This window comes from Gymnoscopelus braueri, assembly GCF_963280865.1.
Source record: "Gymnoscopelus braueri genome assembly, chromosome: 14".
Taxonomy (NCBI): domain Eukaryota; kingdom Metazoa; phylum Chordata; class Actinopteri; order Myctophiformes; family Myctophidae; genus Gymnoscopelus; species Gymnoscopelus braueri.
The window spans coordinates 50,920,560-50,947,945 of record NC_137619.1 but is presented as its reverse complement, the minus strand read 5'-3'; the positions used below and the strand labels follow the sequence as shown (position 1 = coordinate 50,947,945).

At 42.7% G+C, this 27,386-nt stretch overlaps 1 protein-coding gene across 4 annotated transcripts in view; it reads left to right on the top strand.

The window, feature by feature from the left end:
* Positions 1-27,386, top strand: part of zswim8 (zinc finger, SWIM-type containing 8) — a 117,464-nt gene that overhangs the window by 20,836 nt on the left and 69,242 nt on the right. For all 4 annotated transcript variants that reach the window (XM_080450434.1, XM_080450433.1, XM_080450431.1 and 1 more), the window contains exons 5-10: positions 4,395-4,567; positions 14,787-14,894; positions 19,514-19,595; positions 20,434-20,554; positions 22,421-22,622; positions 25,261-25,436. In XM_080450434.1, the coding sequence (XP_080306560.1) occupies positions 4,395-4,567; positions 14,787-14,894; positions 19,514-19,595; positions 20,434-20,554; positions 22,421-22,622; positions 25,261-25,436 (862 nt within the window). The remainder of the gene's footprint in view (positions 1-4,394; positions 4,568-14,786; positions 14,895-19,513; positions 19,596-20,433; positions 20,555-22,420; positions 22,623-25,260; positions 25,437-27,386) is intronic.

Genomic DNA, 27,386 nt, shown 5'->3' with positions numbered 1-27,386 from the left:
GCTTACTCTCTCTCTCTTCTCTTCTTTTCTTCTCCCCTTGTTGCCACCCCCCCACCCCCCCTCAATGTGAGTGGAAATCAAACCGCCTTTCATTTCCTGCTTGGCAACTGAAGGCCTCCAGTCCAGTCAGTCAGTTTGAACAGGCTGCTGCTTCACTCTTTGTGGCTGCAGATCTACAAGCTCGGAACACGTCGCACCTTCTGGCCGATCTACGCGGTCAACAGCCTTTTTTCTGTTCTGGCCCCACAGTGGTGGAATGAACTCTACTTGTCTCATCTGTTTAACCCATTAAGAGCTCAGGCCGATTCTAAACAAAATCTAAATCCTAACTAATGAAAATAATGTAAAAAATATTTCTTCACGATTTTTCAAAAATAGCAGATGTACAAGCTCTGCCGCCCTATGAGCTTATATATCTGCTATTTTTGAATAGCCAAAGAAATCTAAAGAGACACAGATGCGTTCCAGGTCTGAAAGGGTTAAGAAAGTAGGTAGCTGATATATTCCACTTTTACCTTAGTGCTAGGTATACTCTTAGTTGCTTGTTTTAGAAGAGAATGCACTTAAGACTTCTGGTGATTAGTAGTTTCGTTCCCTACCTATGTTGAATGCACTTATTGTAAGTCGCTTTGGATAAAAGCGTCTGCTAAATGACTAATGTAATTCACCGTGATGCCTTCTGAGCTTGTAGATCTGCTATTTTCAGCGCACGAGACCCGACGCGCAACCAAGTATAAATCGACCTTAACGCGCCCCGACATTATGCATACTGGACATCTTCTTCTGACAATTATGACATCGTAAAGAGATTTCCTTAAAACTGTATGTTTAATGTGTTTGTATGACGTGGCTGTAGGCCAAGCAGAATCAGAATCAGAATCAGTTTAGAATAGGGTTGTTATGTCTGTGTGTCAGTGTGTCTGTCCTCTAACAAGAAATGACAATCGTATTATACCAGTGTGTGGCAAGCTAAAACCAGTATACTGTCATAACTCCGGCATCTTATGTGAAACTGTACGTTACTACAGTTTCTGTCCATTGGATGCATGCTATTTTACCTAGAAAAAACGTCCTTATTATTGTAATTATTATTTATTTAATAATTTATTTATTTTTGTACTAATAAGAAAAATAAGGACAGAATTTTGGGAAAACCTTTTCCCCCAAAAACTATTCAGATTCAGGATTTAGTATTTTTTTTTACCTTTTGTTTTTCCAGATACATTATCAACATACATGAATAACCACGATTATAGCCATATAATATCAAACAGGGGTTTAACACTGCAATTTCTCAAAAACTACACATCTTATTAGGACTCCTAAAATTGCCCTGGGATTCATTCAAATGACCACCAGTGAGTCCCGGGACTCACTACATTGAAAACCTATTAACATCGCTGTTACAAGGTTTCTGCCCGACAACGATATATTTGTCACTGTCAGAACTGTAAAGGGAAGAGGCAGTTGGCACATAATTAATGACAGACAAAAACACCTTTCTGCCTTGTAGCCACAAAGCACAGCCAGACAGACTCAGTCACCATCACCTTAATTTGCATGTGGAATGTGACTCGGGTGTGCAATATGTCAATCATATTCTACATAAACATGCCCATCACTTTATTAACCCATTAAGACCGGGAACGCATCGCAAAAATGCAATTCATCTGTCATTTTTAGATTTCTTTGGCTATTAAAAAATAGCAGATATTTATCAGTGGTTCTTTTTCATGTCAAGAACCCCCAAAATGATATGTATTTGTCTGCGGACCCCCATCGGAAAATATTTTGTTCCAGGGACCCCAAGAACCAAACGTTTGAGTTAAAAATGTATATATATATATTCAAAGTTTTGAACACATTTTCACATTTTTTTTTCAAACATAATAGCAGATCTACAAGCTCATAGCGTGGGACTCGGTGCCACGCTATGAGCTTGTAGATCTGCTATTTTTGAATAGCCCATTAAATCTAAAAATGACACAGATGCGTTCCCGGTCTTAATGGGTTAATGAGATTAGTATCAAATACTGTGAACTCACTTCACTGCCATTCTCATCCTCTGCTATTAAATCAGGGAACCTCTGTCTGTTAGGACAAGCTTTTCTCCTCATTGGTTTAACCAATCAAAGACAACTTTGCATACAGGCATTGACCATTGTCATATGAGGACAGTGACAATGCCTGTTTTTCACTTTCCTCATTCCTCATTATTAGTGTTTTTTTGTGAATTCAGCGGAGATTCAGAGTTCCTGCGCGGCCACGGGCGGTGGGCTCTGTTGTCACGGTTACGCTCCGCACGCGCGGCTACGGGCCCTGTTGTCATGGTTACGGTCCCCGCAGGCTATGGGATCAGTAGCCCAAGTTAGCTTCGTACAGTATACACTAGAGCAGTGGTTCTCAAACCTTTTCATGTCAAGGACCCCCAAAATGATGTGTTTGGCCGCGGACCAAACACTCAAAATATTTTGTTCCAGGGACCCCCAGAAGCGAAGATTTGACTTATAAATGTTTGCTAAAAAATATATATATATATTAAAAGGTTTGCACACATTTTCAAAAATAGCAGATCTACAAGCTCATAAGCGTGGCACTCGGTGCCGCGCTATGAGCTTGTATATCTGCTATTTTTTAATAGCCAAAGTATAAAAATGATTGTGATGCTATATTAACACATTTTGCTGGGGACCCCCTGGAAAGTTCATTTTCTTCTGTGATATAATTCGAAAAGTGCATAAAGTGGTAGGTGCATAAAGTGAAATATTTCAACCCTTTTTTTGTTTTAATCTTGATTATGGCATACAGCTCATGGACATCTAAAATCCATATCTCAAAATATTAGAATATGACATAAGACCACTCAAAAAAATAAAATAATAATACATAAATGTCGACACATCTGAAAAGTATGTTATTTTATGCACTCAATACTTGGCCTGGACCACTTTTGAACAAAAGACTTCATCAATGGGGCGTGGCATGGAGGTGATCAGCCTGTGGCACTGCTGAGGTTATGGAAGCTCAGGTTTAGGAAACACAGCATTAGTGTGTGTGTGTGTGTGTGTGGGGGCTCCTTTCACACTGTTTCACAAATCACAGATTGGCACTTTGCCGAACAAAATCTTCAGCCATGATTTGTGTTTTTGCTTTAATCCAAGCACACTCGCTTTCTCTCTTTCCTTCCTTCCGTTCTTCTGGCAGCTACATGCTCTAAAATGAACCGATCCACCCACCAAACTCACTTATCCACCTAAAGTTCTTTATTGATAAGACACCATCACACTCTTTTGATGTTCGGTTAGGGTTGCCCCTCCCTCTGGTTCCCAACTCGCCATTGGAGGGGTGTGTGGGGTGGAGAGTAAAAACATCTAGGTGTGCGATTATCACCGCTGCTCAGTGACGTCATTTTGTAGTAATCCACCCACCCAATTCGGAGGAGCATGTAGCGGTCTTCACCCTCCGTTCCTCCAGGTTTCCATCTCAATGCCACGGTGGTGACATCCCACATCTCCCTCTCTCCTCTCCTCTCCTCTGTGCCAGGCTTCCATCTCAGTGCCACAGTGGTGACCTCTCAGGCCATTAACTCTATATTAACTCTCTCTCTCTCTGTGCCAGGCTTCCATCTCAGTGCCACAGTGGTGACCTCTCAGGCCATTAACTCTATATTAACTCTCTCTCTCTCTGTGCCAGGCTTCCATCTCAGTGCCACAGTGGTGACCTCTCAGGCCATTAACTCTATATTAACTCTCTCTCTCTCTGTGCCAGGCTTCCATCTCAGTGCCACAGTGGTGACCTCTCAGGCCATTAACTCTATATTAACTCTCTCTCTCTCTGTGCCAGGCTTCCATCTCAGTGCCACGGTGACGGTGGTGACCTCTCAGGCCATTAACTCTATATTAACTCTCTCTCTCTCTCTGTGCCAGGCTTCCATCTCAGTGCCACGGTGGTGACCTCTCAGGCCATTAACTCCATATTAACTCTCTCTCTCTCTCTGTGCCAGGCTTCCATCTCAGTGCCACGGTGGTGACCTCTCAGGCCATTAACTCCATATTAACTCTCTCTCTCTCTCTGTGCCAGGCTTCCATCTCAGTGCCACGGTGGTGACCTCTCAGGCCATTAACTCCATATTAACTCTCTCTCTCTCTCTGTGCCAGGCTTCCATCTCAGTGCCACGGTGACGGTGGTGACCTCTCAGGCCATTAACTCTATATTAACTCTCTCTCTCTCTCTGTGCCAGGCTTCCATCTCAGTGCCACGGTGGTGACCTCTCAGGCCATTAACTCCATATTAACTCTCTCTCTCTCTCTGTGCCAGGCTTCCATCTCAGTGCCACGGTGGTGACCTCTCAGGCCATTAACTCCATATTAACTCTCTCTCTCTCTCTGTGCCAGGCTTCCATCTCAGTGCCACGGTGGTGACCTCTCAGGCGGGACAGTCCAAAGGGGCGTACAACGTGGCCGTCATGTTCGACCGCTGCCGCATCACTTCCTGTAGCTGCACCTGTGGCGCCGGGGCCAAGTGGTGCGCCCACGTGGTGGCGCTGTGCCTCTTCAGGATCCACAATGTAAGTGTGTGTGTGTGTGTGTGTGTGTGTGAAAAAATTGTGTTGTTGAAATGTTTCAAAAATATTGTAGTGTTGAAAATAGCAGATCAACAAGCTCGCAACGCAATGTGAACTTGTAGATCTGCTATTTTCAAATAACCGATGCAGTATCCATAATGTGTGTGTGTGAGAGACAGTGGTGGAAAAAGTACTCACATGTCTTAAAGGAGGAGTTCACCCAAAAAATGACTTATTTTCTATCAATTGTACACCCTATGAAGCCTTGAATCCATGGATTCTTTTTTGTTTTTGTCGCATTCCTAAGCTAATAATTTGATTCCCGTCTCCTGCCGGCTAATGTATCCGGTAGGAGACACAAAGTAGATTATTTGTGTCTCCTACCGGAAATACACACGGTCATCAAATTATTGTCTTAGGAATGCCACAAAAACAAAAATAAATCCATGAATTCAAGGCTTCATGGGGTGTGTAATTGATAGAAAATAAGTAATTTTTTGGGTGAACTACTCCTTTAAGTTAAAGTATCAATACTGCAATGTAGAAATACTCTGTTACAAATAAAAGTCTTGAATTAAGAATTTACGGGAGTGAAAGTACAAAAGTATTGGTATCAAAATGTACTTAAAGTACCAAAAGTAAAAGTACTAAAATGTTTGAAAATAGACGATCTGCAAGCTCACAACGCGTCGCACCGCGAAGCGTTGTGAGCTTGTAGATCGGCTATTAAATATACCCCTTAACAGACGACGTCACACTGGTTGCAAGCGTCATACTGGTTGCAAATGAAACCCATTCTGTCAGGTCTCGCTAGGGCGCGCAGCACTAGCCAACACACAAGAGGGGGCTGGGGTGTGCTGAAACCAGTGCACCCCGAAACAACAGGTTGAGAATTGATTGTATGAAACAATCACCTGTGCATCCAGTCTCAATGTTGGTAAACAAATAATTGGTCTATAAAATAGGGCTGAAGTGGTTAATGTATGTTTTATATTATAATAATTTATATCTGCAAAGTAACTAGTAGCCTAACTAAAGTGTTCAAATAATTGTAGTGAAGTAAAAGTACAGTATTTGCCTCTGAGATGTAGTGGAGTAGAAGTAAAAGTACTGAACATTTGAAATACTACACTGTAAAGTAAAAACTCCTCAAAAGTGTACTTGAGTACAGTACTTGAATAAATGTACGTAGTTACTTTACACCACTGAATGTGTGTGTGTGTGTGTGTGTGTGTGTGTGTGTGTGTGTGTGTGTGTGTGTGTGTGTGTGTGTGTGTGTGTGTGTGTGTGTGTGTGTGTGTGTGTGTGTGTGTGTGTGTGTGTGTGTGTGTGTGTGTGTGTGTGTGTGTGTGTGAGAGAGAGAGAGAGAGAGATTTGCATGGACGTTCTGTTTGAGGAGCGGTTGTGTGAAGACATCCGTCTCTTCCTGCATCTTTTATAGCAGATCGTTAAAAGCCTCTAGACCACATGAAGTGTCCATATTCTGGGGTGAAAGGTTTAGCGGCCAAACTGGCTTTATTATCTTTATGACCTCTAAATGCTGTCTGTATATCATTAACTCATGCGTAGTACTTCTGTTGAGCATGCAAATCCATCCAGCTTATAGCCTTAGTTAAGCTGCTCGGTGACAGCTGCGTGCAGTGGTGTAATGTAACTAAGTACATTTACCCAAGTACTGTACGATTTTTACTTTACTTTACTGGAGTATTTCCAATTGTCTATACTTTTACTTTTACTCCACTACATCTCAGAGGCAAATATTGTACTTTTACTCCACTACAATTATTTGAAAACTTTAGTTACTAGTTACTTTGCAGATATAAATTATTACATTATAAAACATACATTAACCACTTTAGCCCTATTTTATACCTAGGCTATTTGAAAATAGCCGATCTAATAGTAGATCTGCTATTTTCAAACATTTTTGCACTTTTACTTTTGGTAAATTTTGATACCAATACTTTTGTACTTTTACTCAAGTACATTTTTAATTCCGGACTTTTACTTCTAACGTAGTACTTCTACATTGCATTATTGATACTTTTACTTAAGTAAAACATTTGAGAACGTTTTCCACCACTGGCTGCGTGTGTAGATTTTGTGGGTATAATGTCTAGTACATAGTTTTTTGTTGTTGTCTGTGTTTAGTTGCCTTTTGGTGTGTGTGTGTGCATGTGTGTGTTTGTGTCTGTGAGGTCCTGGTGATGTCTTTGGGTGTGGGACTTGGTCTGTTCTCTGCTGATATTACCCTGTACTGTCTGTAGGCTCTGATGTTCTCATATGTATAGTGCACACACAGAGAGAGAGAGAGAGTTCCCGCACACTGTCTGGTTCTTGCAAAAAACTTTATTTGGAAATCAACGTGTCGGTCCTTAGACCTTCATCAGGACAAGAATTTCACATGTTCAGTGAAATATCTGCATTTTTCACTAACACCTTTTCACCAAAACACATTGGAAAGCAGTTTATTAGCCACATACACACAGTTTAACAATTTAGTTATGTCCACACACAGGGAAAGCATTCAGGGACAAAAATATTTTAGGAGCAGTAAAGGTTTCATTCACAAACTCATGGATATGTCCTCATGATACAACACGCGTGTCATTCAGCACTCCAAGTAGCGGCGGCTCCGCCACATAAGGCTGCAGAGACAGCACAATACTTTGCCAGCCTTTCTGCCTCGTCTTTTTGGGCATCCCAAGTTGTTCGAAACCCTCCAACAACCAGTCCGTGGGTATAATGTCCTTGGCTGGATCACCAGAGGAAACAAACTGCTTAGTCTTGCACTGCTGCTTGGTGTTAAAGCGCCCTCTGTAGTTGTTCTCATGGGCCTGGAGGTCCTCCCATTGCTATTCCAACAGCGGAAGGTAGCCCATTGAGCCTTAGTGGGGAAATAAGGAAAACGGGGGGGGAAATAAAATTAAATGAAGGCCCTATAACGTCTGAAGTTGTTAAAATGGATGTTGGTTTATATTGTAAGAATGGGTTTTCGTTACCAGTCCAGAATGCACAGCTGTGTGGTCGAGCTCACATGAGGCATGTGATTACTAGATTGTCATATGGCAGACATGTCAAATACTGACGCGCAAATAACACGCTTATGAAGACGGTTCTGTTTACCATGGTGGAAAAATTAGACTCAGTCATTTTTAATGCATTTTCATGAACTACTCGCGCACACACACACTAACACACACACACATACATTTGTATTGCTATGTTTGTGAGCACATCAACATTTTATTAGGACGACATTGAAAATAGCAGAACAGCTTGTAGATCGACTGTTTTTCAGTGCATGACGTCGCCGAACCCCCCACACACACACACACACACACACACACACACACACACACACACACACACACACACACACACACACACACACACACACACACACACACACACACACAGTCACACCCCACACTGACTGCTTAGCATAATGTGTGTGTAGTTAGAGCACAGAGTAAGTAAACAGTGTGAGCCTAATGTTTCATGCAATAGCCTCACATTTTCACAGAAGGACTTTTTAATTGCTGCAAAAAACATCCAATTAGATATTTGGCATCCTTGTTCGTTCCTTGATGATTTTTTACCCACTTCAGTGTCTTTAAATGGTTCAGACACAGTGTGTGTGTGCGTGTGTGTGTGTGTGTGTGTGTTTTAAGAATGATTTATTCTTATCAAGAATTGGCAGGTTTATTATTTATCAGTAGTCTGTACGGTTTGCAAGAATGTGTGTGTGTGTGTGTGTGTGTGTGTGTGTGTGTGTGTGCGCAAATAAGGCATAATCATAATGTGCAGAAACATTCATGTATTCTTATTATTTTAGTTTTTTGGGGGGGCTTTTCTACCTTTATTTTGTCAGTACAGTGAACAGGAAGCAGGGAGAGAGTCAGGGAGTGACACGCAGCAAAGGTCCGCCGGGCAAAGGTCTGCGCATACACGGCAGCGGAGGCGAGTGTTCTGTGTGTGCAACAGTGTAACGCAGGGAGGTTGTAGATGGGACGCATGCGCAGTTTGAGCAGCCACCGTAAGCATGGCGACATTCTTTGACATAAAAATGCGAATAAACAGCTGAGATTTAGTGATATTGAAAAACGGGCTTCGCACATGGTAATGGTCAATGGTTGTGTGCAATTTGAGATCAATAGCTCCAGGCACGGTGGCGCCTGCAGTAACTTCTTCATCTCTTCTGGGCAGCCAATCACGGTCCTGCAGTCACTGCTTGTGGTCCTTAACTCCCTGCTGGATTTACTGTTTCACTGACCAGTTAAATCTTTCCCCCAACTCCCGGACCCGCCCCCGTCAGCAGCGGCAAATCTCGGTCCTGTATTTATTGTTTCACTCAAATTCACTGACCTGTTAAATCTTTCCCTCAACTCCCAGACTCCATTCCTAGACAAGGAAGAAGGAGGAGCATGGTAGGAGAAACAGCACAGAAAGCATTAAATAAAAATAAAGATTGATTTGATTGATTTGTACACTTTGTCAGCTTCTTTTGTCATTCCATGGTACATCATGATCTAGTAATTGTATTCGTTTTTTTTACATAACCTGCAGTCCATTTGGAAATTAGTTGGCTGTTCATTGCAAGAGGAAGTTACAATCTTTTCTATTTTGATTATCTTACTGCCTTCAAAGTACCCAGGCTGTGCTCCAGTATTTTATTTATTGTGGGTAATGTATTTGAGAACAGCAAAACCGATCATGTATGAGTTTATAGCCCTGAAACATGACTGTCATATCGTGACCGACCGTCATGGATGAGCTCAACTTGGTATTTAAACTTTCTCCCTTTTTGGTCCGTACATCTACATGAACGTTCATATTCCAAATATAAAGTGCTTACCCCATGGCTACGGATTTTACAACTATGTACGTTTCCTCAGAAGTACCCGAATATTTTGAATTGTTAAATAAAAAGCATTTTAATCCGATTGGTGGCCATTTTCCCCTTATTTTCTTCATATGCTTTCAACTACGTGACCCTATCGGCTGGGAGGTGTATTGCACTCTGGTGCATTATAACTCTATGAGAAAATGGCCACCGATCGGATATTTTAATCCGATCGGCTTTTTATTGAATAATACGGAAAATACGGGTACTTATTGAGGGCCCGTACATAATTGTAACATGTGTGGCCATGAGCTAAGCACTTTATTTTTGAAATTTCAACGTGTATATAGATGTATGGAGCAAAAAGGGAGAAAGTGCAAACACCAGGTTGAAGTTCATCCATGACCGACAGACGACCGTCATATGATCCATGACTGGCGTTTGTTTTCCAAGTATTTGCAATTTTCAGTACTTTTACTTCTACTCCACTAAATCTGATCTCAGAGGCAAATATTATACTTGTACTCCACTACAATTATTTGAAAACTTAAGTTAAGTTGTAGATTTGGATTATTATTACAGAACATACATTAACCACTTCAGCCCTATATACATATTTTCAGCCATTTGAAAATAGCAAATCTATAAGCTCTCAATGATGTAGGTTAGTAGGTAGACTATCACTACATAACTAAAAGAGTTTATGAGTTAGGGTATCAACAATATATTAGGGTGACATGCTATGGTTTAAAACTGTTCTAAACCATAGCCATATGTTAACCTAGAACAGGGGTCTTCATAAGGGGGTCCTCATAGTTACTACAGTACAGGGGGTCCGCCAAATCTATTTGAGATTTTCTCTCTTTTTTTCCATTTTTTTTTTCACTATAACCAGCATCTGGGGGTACATTCACTGAAAATAGCCGATCTACAAGCTGACAACGCGTCATGCTGCGATCTGCTGTTTGTGGTAGGCTAAGTAAGACCGCATGGCTCATTTGCATATCCTCGTGAATTTTAAGTAGCCATGCGGTCTTCATTTACTTGTAATAGAGTATTTCTGTATTGCGGTATTGATACTTTTACTTAAGTAAAAAGTTTGAGTACTTTTTCCACCACTGATTACTAGCAATAACTTGGATAACAATGACACATTGCAAAATGTCGGCTATTTATTACAGTTACATTATTAGGTTAAGGGAAACAAGAGTTCGTCATAGTGTCAACATTATATTAAGCGAAATATAATGTAGGCTATACCTATAGAGTCACTTAGACAGGCAAGACAGAGTTAACAAAATAAATTGCCGTCTGATATGATGTAAAAACGGAGGTCCGGGACCCCTAGGCCCTAGGGGGTCCTCGTAGTTACTACAGGGGGTCCGCCAAATCCATGTGATATAGAACAGTTTATCTCTCTTTTTTTCTTCTTTTTTTTTTACCAGCATCCCTATTTTGCGGGGTAACCTACATTCACTGAAAATAGCCGATCTACAAGCTGACAATGCATCATGCTGTGACAGCTAGAACCAACTGTACACCAACAAGGACAAAACAATAATAATAATTATTAGTATTATAATATTAGCATCAATTCGTTCACCATAATAAAGAATAGGATGGACGCACACTGTCGCACAGGCTATTATATCGCATAATCCAAGTAAATCCACCGTGCGTAAAGGTGAGTATATAGGCTCTCATAAGGGTGTCATTGTGGGAATAACATAAGGATCTCATGCGCACACTTTATTAAGACGTTTGAACGACACGGGAAAGCGTTCACAATCACACTCTACAATTTTATTACACTTCTTCTTCTTATCACATATAGCCAAAATATAATGTAGGCTATACACTTAATAGAAAATTGGACAATGTTTAGCTGTATGTCGGAAAGAAACCATGCAGGAATTAAGTCAGCCAGTAAAAGCTCACGTTCTGCTTTGATCAGGTTAATGTTAATGTTATATTATCGGCTGCCTACAAGCATCGTTGAACTCGTGGCTCAACGTGCCCTCGGTGGCTCGTGGTAATTATTAATGCTTTGATCATCTCATCAATTGTAAGTCTAGAATGACAGACGCAATGAATACAAGCGTATGTTACATTATATGTACAGTATATATGCTACAAGCAAGCAGAGCCACAGTTGAAGAAAGTTGGCTCGGGCAGGAGTCGATCCCGTCCTCCCAGTGCGTGTGCTTTTCTTTGATTGGCCGAACGTTCATATTATAGCGCTCCGACCTCGACAAGCAGGCGATGTCTTTGGCGCAGTCGGTAGTGCTGTCGCCTCACAGCTAGAAGGTCCTGGGTTCGATTCCCGCAGGGGACGCTGTGGGCGCTGGGGGCGTGTTCTCTCCTCCGCGTCATCAGTGCCCATACCCTAGGTGGGGTTGGCGAAAGGGCCTTTCTGTGTGGAGTTTGCATGTTCTCCCCGTGTCTCCTAGGGTAGGTACCCTCACAAAAACATGCAGTAATCCTGGTCACTATACTGCCTCCCCCTGGCCAGCCGGGGCGCCTGATGGAGGGGAAGGGAACTGGTTGGAATAACGTGTTCCTTCCACGCGCTACGTCCAACCAGGGAAACTCTCCCCTGTCAGGTGACAAGAAGGTGGCATGAGCTCGGCCCTGGCCTCCCTAGGTTGGCAGAGGGAAGGTAGTGCCCAGGATTACATAGACAATTGGCACTGGGTGTAAAAAATAGGGTTACAAAATCGTGGGATAAAAATTTAAAAGAAAAAAAATAGCTCCAGGCACTGAGGAGAACCGGGCAGAACAATTTTTGGGCTCAGAGGTTTGGTCTCAGGTTTGTGGAATTATATGAGGATGTCAGCAGTGGTAATATCAACATAGCATGATGTCCTATAGCAGTGTTTCCCAAACCTTTTCATGTCAAGGACCCCCAAATTGATATCTATTTGACCACGGACCCCCCCCATCTGAAAATATTTTGTGCCAGGGACCCCCCGAAGAGAAGATTTATGTAAAAAAAGAAAATCCACCAAACGTTGTGGAGAAAGTGAAAGAAGACAGAACTATCGCCGAAATTTAGAAGCAGCGGCTGCTGAAGGAGCGCTAAAACAGTGAAACACGCTGTGAAACACACTGCACCCCCCCTCCCCCCCAACGAACTGGGGGCTAAGAACCGGGTCCAAGCACAGGGCACCACAAAGGCCCTGTATAGTTCATTTATATAAAACTATTTAAGCCGTCATTTCAGCCTCTCTCAATCACTATGTTATCATGCTGGTGTTGTTTCCCTGCAGGAAGACACATCCCTCTGGCTGTATTTTGGTTTTGTTCCACTGTTTATGTTGACTTTCATCCCTGTGCAGGGACGCCTCTGTCTGTGGGGTGGGAGGCGGGGGGGTCTCCTGATAGATGTTTTTTCAGGGCCAGTTTTGAAAGACACTGAGGCTGAGCTGAAAGGCTGAGTGTGGTTGAGTACAGGAAGCTACAGTATGTGTATCTATGCATGGGTCAATGCGAAACCCACTGCCTGTTTGACTCTATCTTCTGCCACGTCTTGCCTTGTGTCGACACGCACACGCACACACACACAGAGTCTACTCATCACAAAGTATATTACCCACATTCAGTCAACAACTCGATGAAATACTGATTCTACTGTTGAGTACTTTCTAATAGCACAGACAGGCAATGGAAACACTAAACTCCCTGTATGATCATCATATTTTAGGCCTCTAAGTGTCTTGGGGGGGATGCTGTGTAATGGAATGGAGGCAGTGTGATATAGCATAGGCTGCTGGGGCCTGCTGTACGTTTCTGTGCTTGATATAATCCTATTAACAGCCTGTTCAGTTCTTAAGCAGGCCTCTCCTGACCAGTGTTGCTAGATTTTGTGAGAGAAATAAGCAACAAGGTCTTTGAAAACGAGCACAAAAGAAGCACTTAAAGGCCAAATGAGCACTTTAAACGTATATCAGCAATTTGAAAATCGCAGATCTAAGCTCACTATGTGAGCTTGTAGATCTACTATTTATATTTTTGAAACACAAATCTTGTATGGGGGTCCCTCCCTGGCACAAACTATTTCCAGATGGGGGTCTGCAGACAAATACATATCATTTGGGGTGGTCCTTGACATGAAAATGTTTGAGAACCACTGATTTAAACAACATTAGGAAGCAAGCCCAAATGTGCAACTACACTTTAGAAACAAGCTCCAAAAACCTGCAACTACCAATATTTACAAGCGACTTTACAGAAAAACAAGCCCAAAGTCACTTATAATAAGCAGACATGGCAACACTGCTACTAACCCTCCACATGTCCATATTATTATTAACTACAGCTCATCCTATCCAACCTCTATCACCAGCACCTTATCTTATTTGTTATTATTATTTTATTTTATATTTTATTATTTACTTTCACCAGCCCGGTTTGTTGGTTTGATTTTTGGCTCCAGAATGAGACCGTGTTGGCCAAATCTCCAGCAGATCCCATCTGTTTTTACTGTCGAAACAAAAACAAACAAAAACATACAAATTCCTGCCGGGAGTTGCTTCAGGTTCATTCACAATTGCCGTCTTTTAGTTGATGTCTCTTGCTGCCGAGTGTTGCTTGCCAATAGTTGGATCATCCAGCAGCTTAACTTAACTGTTCTACAATCTGAACAACAGAAAACCCTCGTCTGAAACCCTGCCGTTACACATTGTGTGCCTGACCTCTTGAGTTTCCCTTTCTTTGTCAAGGGACATTTTTTTAGGACACCGTTTTAGTTGTGATTATGTTGAAGGTTAGTCAAGGGGTGAAACTGAGCGTGGAGTGGAAAAGATGATGGAACCAAAAAGGTGTCATCGTGCGTGCGTGCGTGCGTGTGCGCGCGCGTGTGTGTGTTTGTCTCGCTCTCTGATCTCTCTCTGATGGTAGCGATTGACACAAATATGTCTACCATGCAGACATATCTTGGTCACTCATTCTCATGTATTTGTTACTTACCGTAAATTTCGGACTATAAGCCACGACTTTTTTCCAATTTTTCGACCCTGCGGCTTATATAACGGTGCGGCTTATCTATGGATTTTTACAGCTAACGGCCACTAGGGGACCTCCTAAATCTATGGATTTTACACCCGCGGCTTATAGTCTTATAGCTTATATATGTACAAATCATTCAATTTAGCTGCTGCGGCTTATATTCAGGTGCGGCTTATAGTGCCAAAATTACGGTAATAGGTTTGTTTTCTTGGACATGGTTAAGAATGTAATTTAGATAGCATGTTACTTTGGTAAACAGATGCTAGGTTCATTGTTTACCTGCTATCCTAGTTATCTTGACGCACTGCATTCTATGTATGTAAAACTATGCTAAATGGTCCTACATTGTAAATGGTCTCTCCTCTCCAGGCGTCAGCAGTGTGTCTAAGGGCTCCGGTCAGTGAGTCTCTGTCCAGGCTACAGAGGGACCAGCTGCAGAAGTTTGCTCAGTATCTCATCAGTGAGCTGCCACAACAGGTAACGAACGCACGCGCACACACACGCACACACACACACACTTTTTTTAAATATTTTTGGGGGCTTTTTTGTCTTTATTTATAGTGTATATATATGGACAGGAAACGGGGAGAGAGAAATGGGGAGAGACACGCAGCAAAGATCGTCGGGAACGGCCACGAGACTCGAACCTGCGATGCGCTGTCAGGCTACATTAGAGCCGAAGTGCCCCGGGCCCACACCCCACTTCTGCTGGTGTAGAAAAGTTGCCCTCTTCAAGTCATGGTCAATAAGATTTTATATTATTCTAGTCATCCCGTTCGGCCCAGTGGGTACAGTGTGACTGCCTGTACCAAAAGGTCAACTAATCTTGCCATATGTAAACCTGTGAGGTGACAATCAAAGTTAATTTTATTTCTGATTGCTGTGTGTGAACGTGTCCACTGAATGACTCATGAATCTCGTGAGTAAGAAAAGTGCAGCTGCCAGAGCTTTTCGGCCATAGAAATGGTTTTCCCAACCTTGTCTGGATCAGGGCCCACTTGAAAATCGCAAAAGTGTAAACTAGTTTAAGTTAATATGTATCGGCATCAGAATGAAAACTCATTACTATGACATCACGGGCACAGCGCACAGGTTGGGAATTGCTGACGTAGGCAGAGCATATCATTGTACACGACGGAACGGTACAATTCATATGTTTCTTAGACCAACCTGCTAGCGTCCACTGAGTCATCCACGCTGGCCAGAGAGCGCCATCCTGATCAAGTGCCATTCATTTAGCTCGTTTATGTTGCAACAGAATTATGAGCTTTCAAAGCCACCCAATGAAGTTCAATTCAGGCCAGCAATAACTACTACAGTACATCCACTGTTCCATCTCTGTCCCAGACACTAAACCATAATGTAACATTTTATCTCTGTCTACCAAACGCATTTATTTACTATCCTCTGTTTTGTTTCTTCTGTTCTATCACCGCCTTTCATCTTTCATTTGTGTGTGTGTGTGTGTGTGTTGATATGACAGTAGCAGCATTGTTTGGCTGCAGTACACCAGGCATTGACACACTGTAGCACACACACACACACACACACACACACACACACACACACACACACACACACACACACACACACACACACACACACACACACACACACACACATACATTCATGCTGTGTAGCACAGTCTAACATTACTGACCACACTGGCCAACTGGGTTATTCCAGCTCTGTAATTAGAGACGCACGTGCACACACACACACACACACACACACACACACACACACACACACACTCACACACTCACACACACACACACACATTCTCTCTCTCGTTTTCTCTCGTTCTCTCTCTCTCGTTCTCTCTCTCTCGTTCTCTCTCTCTCGTTCTCTCTCGTTCTCTCTCTTGTTCTCTCTCTCTCGTTCTCTCTCTCTTTCTCTCTCTCTCTCTCTCTCTCTTTCTTTCTCTCTCTGTTATAGATGTGTTAAATCTATCAAAATGTCAAAGCAATCAGCATGACTCAGGTAATGGATGGACTTATTGTAATGACTGGCAGAAAAGACAGGAAAACAACATCTATTAAAGATTGTAACATTCAGCTGTGCTAAACTTTCTTGCTAAGCGTTTATTAAATTGAACAGTGTGATACTAGAACACAGTCATCATGGTCAAAGTTTTATCTCTGTGTGAGATAGTGATGCAGCCAGTCTCATGTGTAACGTTAGGCCATTCAAGTTCTGCACTTTGAAAAGGGAAGCACTTTATTTTCTCTCACGTAAAGTGAAACTCGCTTAATGGCGGCCTGACAGCTCATCCTCAGTGGTCAGTGAACTGGTTGGTATCGAACTATACTTACAAGGTGGGTAAGAAAAGTAACAGGACTGTGGCAGCCACGCTCATGACAGTGATGACACTATTCTACTATAAAATATTATAGTAGAATAGTGTCATCACTAGTGTCAGTACACCCTCTGTTACAAACATGGAGCAAAGAATCAATTTGAAAATTCTGGTTAAATTGGGTTAGGGCTAGGCTTAGCCCTTCCAGTACGACCCGGAAACCAAGAGACATAGTCTGTACTGGAATACCACAAGTTCACCCAGACCCAAGAAGGCGCGCAGGTCCAAATATCACGGTCATGCTGATCACATTCTTCGACCAGAAGGGAGTGGTCCATCATGTCTTCATCATGAGTGGAAGGGTTAACCCGTAAACCTAGCCCTAACCCAACTTAACCTGAGGAATTTCAAATTGATTCTTTGCTCCATGTTTGCACCACCTCCATTCGCGTGACGGAGGGTAACAGCCCTGGAACAGAAGCACAGCATGAGATAAGTGAATGATATTATAGCAGAATAGTGGTGAGATGTTGTGCAACACTCTATTAGCATAGTCATGAGCGTGGCTGTCACAGTTACTTTTCTTACACACCTCGTCTAGTACCACAAGTACAAATACTCATGCAGAATGTCCCATTTCACAAGTAATTTCCAATTCCAAAGTACCTCAATAAATTGTACTTAAGTAACAGTACTTGGGTAATTGATACCTAGTTACTTTCCACCTCTGAATATCACTGTGTTGAATGGTGGGCTGACAGCATCATGTTCTAAAGTGAAAGGGAAACTCGTCACCTCACCCCCCCCCCCCCCAAGCTGCCGACGAGTTGTGAAGTCTGTGGTTTTGCCGAGTGAATTTCGGCAAGTGCTCACTACTAGGCCTCTCACAATTACTACATAATCACCTAATCGCAATCATTTGAGATAAGCTCAGCCATTGTCAGTCATTTCTTTGTGTATTCTTTGTGTAGTTTTTGCCCCATGCAACTTTTGTTTACAGAGCCTTAAAGCCACACAACTAAATGACAATTATTTGTATGGCAAATAATTGTCAAGTAAAATGTCATAGTCGTGACGGCCCGAGTGTTAGTAAGTAAGTAAGTAAGTACATTTTATTTGTATAGCACATTTCACAGAGAGGACTCACAAAGTGCTTTACGTACAACAGAAATAAAAACAGCAAGAAACATTCAAATGATAAGAAACCGAACAAAAATACAATGCATCTCAGAGAAAACAAAAAAAAGCACACATATTTCAGCATTGGAGGAGAGCCTCAATGACATTACCCGAAAGCATGTTGAAACAGTAGAGTTTTTAGCTGATTCTTAAAAATAATCACAGAAGCTGCAGCTCTCAGGCCACGAGGAAGGGCATTCCAGAGTCTAGGCGCTACAGACTGAAAAGATCTGTCACCTTGGTACGAGGAATGACCAATAGACCCTGGTCTGCTGACCTCAGGGACCTGATGGGCACATATGGTTCAAGCAAGTCAGTTAAATATGCCTGGGCCTGGCCTGCTCTGCATGCCTGGCCATGCAGAGCTCTAAAAGTGAGCACCAGGACCTTAAACTGAACTCTAAAAAATACAGGAAGCCAGTGCAGAGATGACAAAACTGGAGTAATGTGACACCTTCTGCTTGATCTAGTTAACACTCTTGCAGCAGTGTTTTGAATGGTCTATGGATGTCTTATTGAGGCAGGTGAGAATCGAATTGCAGTAGTCAAGGCGAGAGGAAACGAAGGCATGTATGATAATTTCTAGATCAGAATGCGAAACAATCGACCTTAGCGTCGCAATATTCCTGAGATGGAAAAAACTGGTGCGGGTCACCGATTTAATGTGCGTGTCCAGGTGCATGGCCTGATCAAAAATTACCCCAAGGATCCTGAGGTTGGGGCTCACATTACTTTTGAGGGACCCAATACAACCAGCCACCTTGGATGCAACACCATCAGAGGCCACAATGAGCACCGCGGTAGTGTTCAGCTCTTCCTCCTCTTGCACAGTGGACCACCATAGAAATGAGCCTGCTTTTGCTTTATTTATTTTATATATATATATTGATTTTGTGTAACTATGCACTCCATGCCAATCCATTTGGCAGACAGCCCATTACACCCCCAGACGCTTTTAGGCCTGGTTGAGTATAATAAACAACATTATACAACAGGTAGTTCCGACCAAGCTATCTATTTCAACCAATCTGATTGGTTGAAATAGGCGCTCTCTACCCGAGCATGACGGCACACCTGGCCAAAATATAAACATCAGTCTCTGCAGAGCAGAGCCGGCCAAGTGGCTAGGCTAGCCATTTGCAGACGTACAGTAGTAGCTAAATCTGGCATAAAAAGAAATGAGAATTTCTATCGAATATCTTGGTTGCAATGAAACTGAGCTAACAGTTAAGTTTTGTTTCTCTATGTGTTCAGTCTGGGGAAAAGTTGTCTAGCTATTTTTGAGTGATGCTTTGCGGAACTCTGCTCCGCCTCCTTCCTGACCGCATCACTGTCGTGCCAATAATCACCGTAAAGCACACCCTCTCGTGTAATATTGCTTAACCCATTCAATCCAATTCAATTGCTTTTGGTCATTGGTTCATTGATGTTTGGCCCTCAGGGCCATGATCGCGTAAATGGTAAACGGCGCCTTTATCCAAAAGCACACATTCTCACACCGCTGGCAGAGGAAACCAGTCAAGGCACCGACCTGCTCATCGGGAGCAGTTAGGGGTTCAATGTCTTGCTCAGTTAACATTGTTAACAGTTCTCTCTCTGTCTCTCTCTCTCTGGTCAGATCCTGCCCACTGCTCAGCGTCTACTGGATGAACTGCTGTCTTCTCAGTCCACTGCTATCAACACTGTGTGTGGAGCTCCAGGTACCAATAACTGTTCAACATAATGTTAACATAGTGAGCATGATGTGAACCTGGTATTTAGTGAATACAATGTGAACATAGTGGTAGTGAACATAATAGTGAACATATTGTGAACACAGTGAGCATGATGGTGTGCTACAATAAGAACAAATGTTGTGACAGTGAAAAGCAACATAGTGGCTGAGAGGAATTTGACAGGAAACACATTTAGTCCTGTTTGCCAAGCGTCTACACATCTACAGCTGATTTAGACATCGTTATTACGACCTGAAATCTTCATAGTACAGTTGTATTGTTTCCTTGTTGTGAAAAGTTTGAAAAATGTATGTGACTGAGAACATTCTAAGCACTGCAGCCTAAAACTGGAATCAAACTAGTGAAAGGTTCTGGAGCCTGAAGCCAAGCATGGGCTACTACTTCCACACAAAACAATACTTGACACACAGACAATGGTTAGTCATGTTATCCGCCTGCATTACTGCCATTGGTCAGCAGGGGGCACTCTTATCTTGTCTATCTCTAGCTAGGTTGAGAAGAGAGAAGTTACAGCAGCAGACTCCTATCTCTTTGTCTCTCTCTCTCTATGTCTCTTCTCTCTCTCTAGTGTATTTTCTCAGGGTGACTTTTATAAACATATAGCCAGGAAGAGATCTCTTTGAGATAACAGTAAAAATACCAATCTACCATAAAAGCTGCTTTATGTGGTGCAGATATTGTGAAGTGATGAACGCATAACTACAATCTGTTACATAATGTATAACTATAAATGTGTATTTTGTCATCACCGTGTGTGTGTGTGTGTGTGTGCGTGTGCGTGTGCGTGTGTCCGTGTGTCCAGACCCCACGGCGGGCCCCTCGGCCTCAGACCAGAGTACGTGGTACCTGGACGAGTCCACCCTCAGCGACAACATCAAGAAGACACTGCACAAGTTCTGTGGACCCTCGCCCGTCGTCTTCAGGTTTGCCCATAAGTTTAAACGTGATCAAACTTTAACCATAACCAAATAGATTTCCCGATTTCATCGCTTCTCTCCAAAAGTGTGATCGGCATTCGGAGCCCCAAAAAACTCTCTAGTCTAAATACTTTTACAGCCGGCAGGTTGTGCTACTGATGCATATCAAAGATGGAGAAAAAAACAGAAGAAGCTTGTAGTCGTTAAGTGAATTAGCATAATTGCAGGATTCAGCGTGCGGGAGTATCAGTTGTTTAATGTAGCAGTTTGGGTTGTGCACACACTTAACCCATTCAAACCGGGAACTACCCATTCAAACTTTGGCTATTCAAAAATAGCAGATATACAAGCTCATAGCGCGGCACCGAGTGCCACGCTATGAGCTTGCAGATCTGCTATTTTTGAAAAATCTTAAAAATGTGTGTAAATCTTTGAATATATATATTTTAAAGCGAACATTTGTAACTCAAATCTTTGCTTCTGGGGGGTCCCTGAAACAAAATATTTTACAAATGTTCGCTTTAAAAAATACATATTTAAAGATTTGCACAACCTTTCACTATTTTTCAAAAATAGCAGATCTACAAGCTCATAGCGCGGCACTCGGTGCCGCATGATGAGCTTGTATATCTGCTATTTTTGAATAGCCAAAGACATCTAAAATGACAGAGACAGCGTTCCCGGCCTAAATGGGTTAATGACTCTCTAAGCAGCTCCTTAAAACTTCGCTCGCAATATCAATTAGCCTTTTAGTTTTGTTTTTTTGCCCCCCCCTACAAGTTCTGTTCAGTAATCCGTAAATAATTCATGCAGTTTAATCGTTTTCCCATAAATACAGGCAGTATACCTACTGTACATCTAAAGTGCAAAGCGCAGCACACCGCCAGAGAAGTGGCTCTCTCATGTACCTGTGTCTAGGGATGGGAAGATATGAAAATTACGTGTCACGATTATTGTGGCAAAAATAATTGCGATTAACAATATTATTGCGATAATCAAAATATGCTTAAAACTGGGGGCACGGTGGCGCAGTCGGTAGCACTGTCGCCTCACAGCTAGAAGGTCCTGGGTTAGATTCCCGCCGGGGACGCTGTGGGCGCTGGGGGCGTGTTCTCTCCTCCACGTCATCAGTGCCCATACCCTAGGTGGTGTTGGCGAAAGGGCCTTTCTGTGTGGAGTTTGCATGTTCTCCCCGTGTCTCCTAGGGTACGGACCCTCACAAAAACATGCAGTAATCCTGGTCCCTATACTGCCTCCCCCTGGTCAGCTGGGGCGCCTGATGGAGGGGAAAGGAACTGGTTGGAATAACGTGTTCCTTCCACGCGCTACATCCTACCGGGGAAACTCCCCCCTGTCAGGTGTTAAGCAGCGGCCTGCTCACTCCTCATGCATTGATGGAGGCATGAGCTCAGTTCAGGGCTCTCCCTAGGCTGGCTGAGGGAGAGTAGCGCCCAGGATTACATAGACAATTGGCACTGGGTGAAAAAATGGGTTACAAAATCGTGGGGAAAAAAATGAAATAATGTTTAAAACTTAAAATGGCACTTTTGTTTACCAGTTGAACCCCCAGCATCCCTATTCTGGGGTTAAAATTGCCGATCTACAAGCTCGCAACGCGTTGCGAGCTTGTAGATCTGCTATTTTTGGCGAATCGATTTGTCTAGAGTGAAATAAGAGCGTACCAAATGCACTCCACAGGTCCGTTTGATCAAGTACAGAGGGTTTAAGTGGCACTGAATTTACAGCTCAACAAAAGCTAATTCATCCTAGTGTATGACAGAGGACAACTTCACGATAAACTAAAATCTTTTTTTATCACGATAAAGGATAATAACGATTATCGTCCCATCCCCACCTGTCTGTCTTTCACAGTGATGTGAACTCCATGTACCTGTCGTCCACGGAGCCCCCGGCCGCCGCCGAGTGGGCGTGTCTCCTGCGTCCGCTGCGGGGCCGCGAGCCCGAGGGCATCTGGAACCTGCTGTCCATCGTTAGAGAGATGTTCAAGAGACGAGACAGCAACGCCGCTCCGCTACTGGAGATCCTCACAGAGCAGTGTCTCACCTATGAACAGGTATATACACACATTATACACACACACACATCATTGTAGAGATGTTTAAGATGGTGGTTCTCAAAGTGGGGACCCCCAGGGGTCCTTTGGGGGGGGGGGGTCCAGGGTGTATTTGTTAATACAGCTTCATCACAATCATTAAAAAAAAAATCATGTGGGGTCTGCGGCCAAATATACAGGTATATACATTTGGGGGTCCTTGACATGAACAAGTTTGAAAACCACTGATTCAAGAGACGAGACCAGCAACGCTGCTCCTCTGTTAGAGATACTGACTGATCAGTGTCTGACTTATGAACACGTATATACATAAATTATATTTAGTATATCGTCTCTGTTGGGTGGAAACCAAAACTCCAAAACCGAAATTTTAAACTGCATGTGATGCGGCGCGTTTTGATCTTGTAGATCGACAATTTTTTTGTGACACTGTAGTAGGACGAGGTAGGACATTCATTTACGAAAAATATATATATATATTTGAATAAATCATATGCCACAGACTCCTCTGCCTTTTCTATACAGTATGTGAACACATGTAGAGCAATTAAGGTTGACAGAAATTTGCTGTGTGTTCACACACAAATTGTTTATGCCTTACATAAAGAGCAAAGACTCCAAAATAACAATGCATTTACGTAGTGACATATTGACATACAATGACAATATGCGTAAAGAACGTTAGCCCTGGCTGAGAAGTGACAGGCATTATGATTAACTATCCATACCAGGCCATGTGCACAGCCAAACTTTATGCAGACTTTTGGGTTATGTGCTCGGTATGCATAGTTCAAGTTTTGGACAGTGATTTAATCGTATTGACCTCAATGGTGTGTGTGTGTGTGTGACAAGTCGGTCATTTATGACGTAGAATCGTTGCCACCCACAACCATGAGAAGTTGACGTTTATGCTGTTTCAGCTAAGCTATGTGTGTCAATGTGTGTGCTAGTGCTATGGAGATGATATCCAAACACACACACACACACACACACACACACACACACACACACACACACGCGCACACACACGTTAGAGAGATGTTCAAGAGACAAGACAGCAATACTGACAATGTCTGACGTATGAACAGGTACAAGCACACACACACACACACACACACACACACACATACATATCACACACACACACACACACACACACACACATTCTCTTATGCTGTGTTCACTCTAGCCACTACAAAAGCTACCAAATAATGTAATACAGGAAAAAAAAAGAAGCTTTAATTAATAAGAACATGGAACTTGGAGAGAAGAGGTGAGTGGAAAAAAACAACATAGGATTGATTGATTCTTCACTGTCATTGGAGCGCAACTTTTATTATGGAGCTTTTGCAGCGAGCGTCAAAAGCTACAAGCGTCGGGTGTCAGTTTGTGTCTTCATGTGGCTTCCATTGGAAATTACTTGCAACACACACACACACACACACACACACACACACACACACACACACACACACACACACACACCTCTGCCTGTTCTTTTTGATGTGATAATAACATGAATAATGAATAAATTATGGAAATTGGAATGGTGTGGTCAGAGAGAGGACACAATGCACGCATGTACACGCACACACACACACACACGCACACGCACACGCACACGCACACACATACGCATTCTCGCTGCTGCAGTGTATTCCTTGAGGGCTCTCCATTGTGGTGCTTAATTTCCTAAGCCTATTAAGATGAGATAAAGCTTTATTGATCCCTGGAGCTAAAGTCAGGTGTCACAAACAGCAACAGCAGTGAGAACGTCTCACAGGAACCCAACCAAGACAAATAAGAATAAAACACTCTAAATCACATTGTGAAAACATTACCTAAATTCCTCTGTGTTTTATACTAGTCGATCCTTTTAAATGACTTTTAAGCTGCGTGATAATGATTTTAAACTTGTATTTTATGCACTTTGTTTCCTAAATATTTGGTATTATCTGGTATTCGTAATTTTGCTTTTCTTTTACCTGCATATTGAGAAGTATTTCACTCACTTTTATCTGTAATGTTGTGACAAAGGCCTGGAAACACAAAACAACTTCACGTGTGTTTCCATTTCATATCTGCTGCTGAGCCAATCAATCTCACGATAAACTGACCCAGTACAGGAAATGTTTATACCACCTTCTGGAAAAGAACTACAGTTATGCACAGAGCCTATAGACCCCTTAACAGACGACGTCACACTGATAAGAACCAGTATGCGTGCAACCAGTATGCGTGCAACCAGTATGCGCGCAATGAAACCCATTCTATCAGGTCTCGCTAGGACGCGCCTCACTAGCCAACACACAAGAGGGGGTTGGGGTGCGCTGAAACCAGCGCACCCCAAAACAACAGGTTGAGAATTGATTGCATGAAACAATCACCTGTGCATCCAGTCTCAGTGTTGGTAAACAAATAATTGGTCTATTAAGGTTGAGTTGAATTGACATCAACAATATGTAATCTAAGCCAGCAGCCGCGTGGACTAACTCCTCCCTCTCCTCATCCTCATCAGATCATTGGCTGGTGGTACAGCGTGTTATAACTAACTCCTCCCTCTCCTCCTCCTCCTCAGATCATTGGCTGGTGGTACAGCGTGTTATAACTAACTCCTCCCTCTCCTCCTCCTCCTCAGATCATTGGCTGGTGGTACAGCGTTCGCACGTCGGCCTCTCACAGCAGCGCCAGCGGTCACACGGGACGCAGCAACGGCCAATCGGAGGTTGCGGCCCACGCCTGCGCCAGCATGTGTGACGAGATGGTGGTCCTCTGGAGACTGGCCGTGCTGGACCCTACCATGAGCCCACAAAGGTACTGATTAGAACCCTTTACTGGATCCCAGCCTGAGTCCTCAAATGTACCGAGTAGAACCCTTTATTTAACCCCAACATGAATCCTCAAAGGTCAGGACCTTGTCGCCCCTGTCCAGAGAGTGGTTCAGCTTCACTCGATGAAACCAAATGGACCCTAACTACGATTTAGCTGGAGACTCTTTTTTTTCCTTTGGGACATTCTTGCTTCTGGGGATTCTTTCTACAAATGTACTAAATCCTAACAGTTTTCTGAAAGACTTATGTTGCTATAATATCAGTGGTGCTCAAAAGGGCCCCCAAAATATTTAGTTCCAGGGACCCCCATGAAGCAAAGATTTGAGTTACAAATGTTCCCTTTAAAAAATATTCAAATATTCGCACAAATGCACGATTTTACAAAAATAGCAGATCTACAAGCTCATAGCGCAGCACTTGGCCGCGCTATGAGCCGCGCTATGAGCCGCGCTATGAGCGCTATGAGCTTGTAGATCTGCTATTTTTGAATAGCCCAAAGACATCTTAAAATGACACAGATGCGTTTCCTTCCCGGTTTTAATGGCGTAATGGAACCACTTGGCTACCGGATCACCCCGAACCTTCCAGGATTGGTGACGGCTTCTCCATGTTATTTATTTATTGCTGAAGCACTGGCCTTATTCCATAGCCTATTAAAAACCTCATTTACTTGTTGTGTTTTTTTCTTTCTACGAGGAGATTGAACGGCGTGTCTTCAATCTCCGCTCTATTAGTGTTGGTCTTGTAAGCACAGTAAATCTATACAGGAACGTGTAGAGAGTAAGCTATACAACGTAGGATTTGAGATTTATAAATCGTTGCTGTCCTGTGAAAACCTCATACTTCAAAACTGTTACATTTCAAAATTCAATAATACCAAAATTAGCAGATCTACAGTACAAGCTCAAAGCGTGCGTTTTGAGCTTGTGTTGTTGGCCACAGACATTGTCTCAGCAAGCACTGAAGTTGACTTAAAGGTATCATGACATTCATTTTCACTTTTTTTATTTTCAATGTTTTATTTGGGGTTTTATGACCTCAATTACACCCAAAAAACCTGAACTTAGAACATTCAGTGGATTTTCTGTGGTCTGGGGTTTTCTGAATAATTAGGCTGAAAAGTAATCTGAGCTTGGCCCTTCGACAGTGAGGTCACTGTCGATTAATCCCGCCCACTCTCCTCCTCGCTCCTCCCCTCCCCTATCCTTTCCTTTGGAGGGGGCGGAGCAGAGGCGATGATTGACAGGCAAAATCCCTCACCAGCGACACCCGCAGGCAAAGATTTCTTTTTTCATTGCAGTTGAAAAGGCTTTAGAAATGTGAGAGAAAAACACCTGCCATTGATCACTGGAATGGAATTTTCACTTAAAACTTTTTGTACACTTTTGAAGGACCAGGACAAAGACTTTGAATGTGGTGTAAAAGTGAATGTCATTAAACCTTTAAGCCATTTAGACCGGGAACACATCTGTGTGTCATTTTAAGGTTTCTTTGGCTATTCAAAAATAGCAGATCTACAAGCTCCACTCTGTGCCGCACTACGAGCTTGTAGATCTGCTATTTTCAGATCTCTCAAAATGACACACAGATACGTTCCCGGTCTTAATGGGTTAATTTTACAGGACACTGCAGCTTTAATTAAATCCCAGCCTGAGTGAAAATGTCAGGAATTCATAATTTTATTGATCGTATCATCACATCTTACTTTTCTCACCGTTAGCCTTATGATGTATAGTTAATGTTGAATGCATTCATTTTAATCATCATGGCAGAAGAGGGGAGAGGAATCCAATACAGATTTATAAATGCTTATAAAATATAAATACAGATATATAAATATATCATTCTCCTGGGTGCCTTCCCACCCAGGGAGGTTTTTCAGTTATTTTCAAATAGTAGTGGGGTTATATCTCTACGTTGGTGGCGGCCTGGA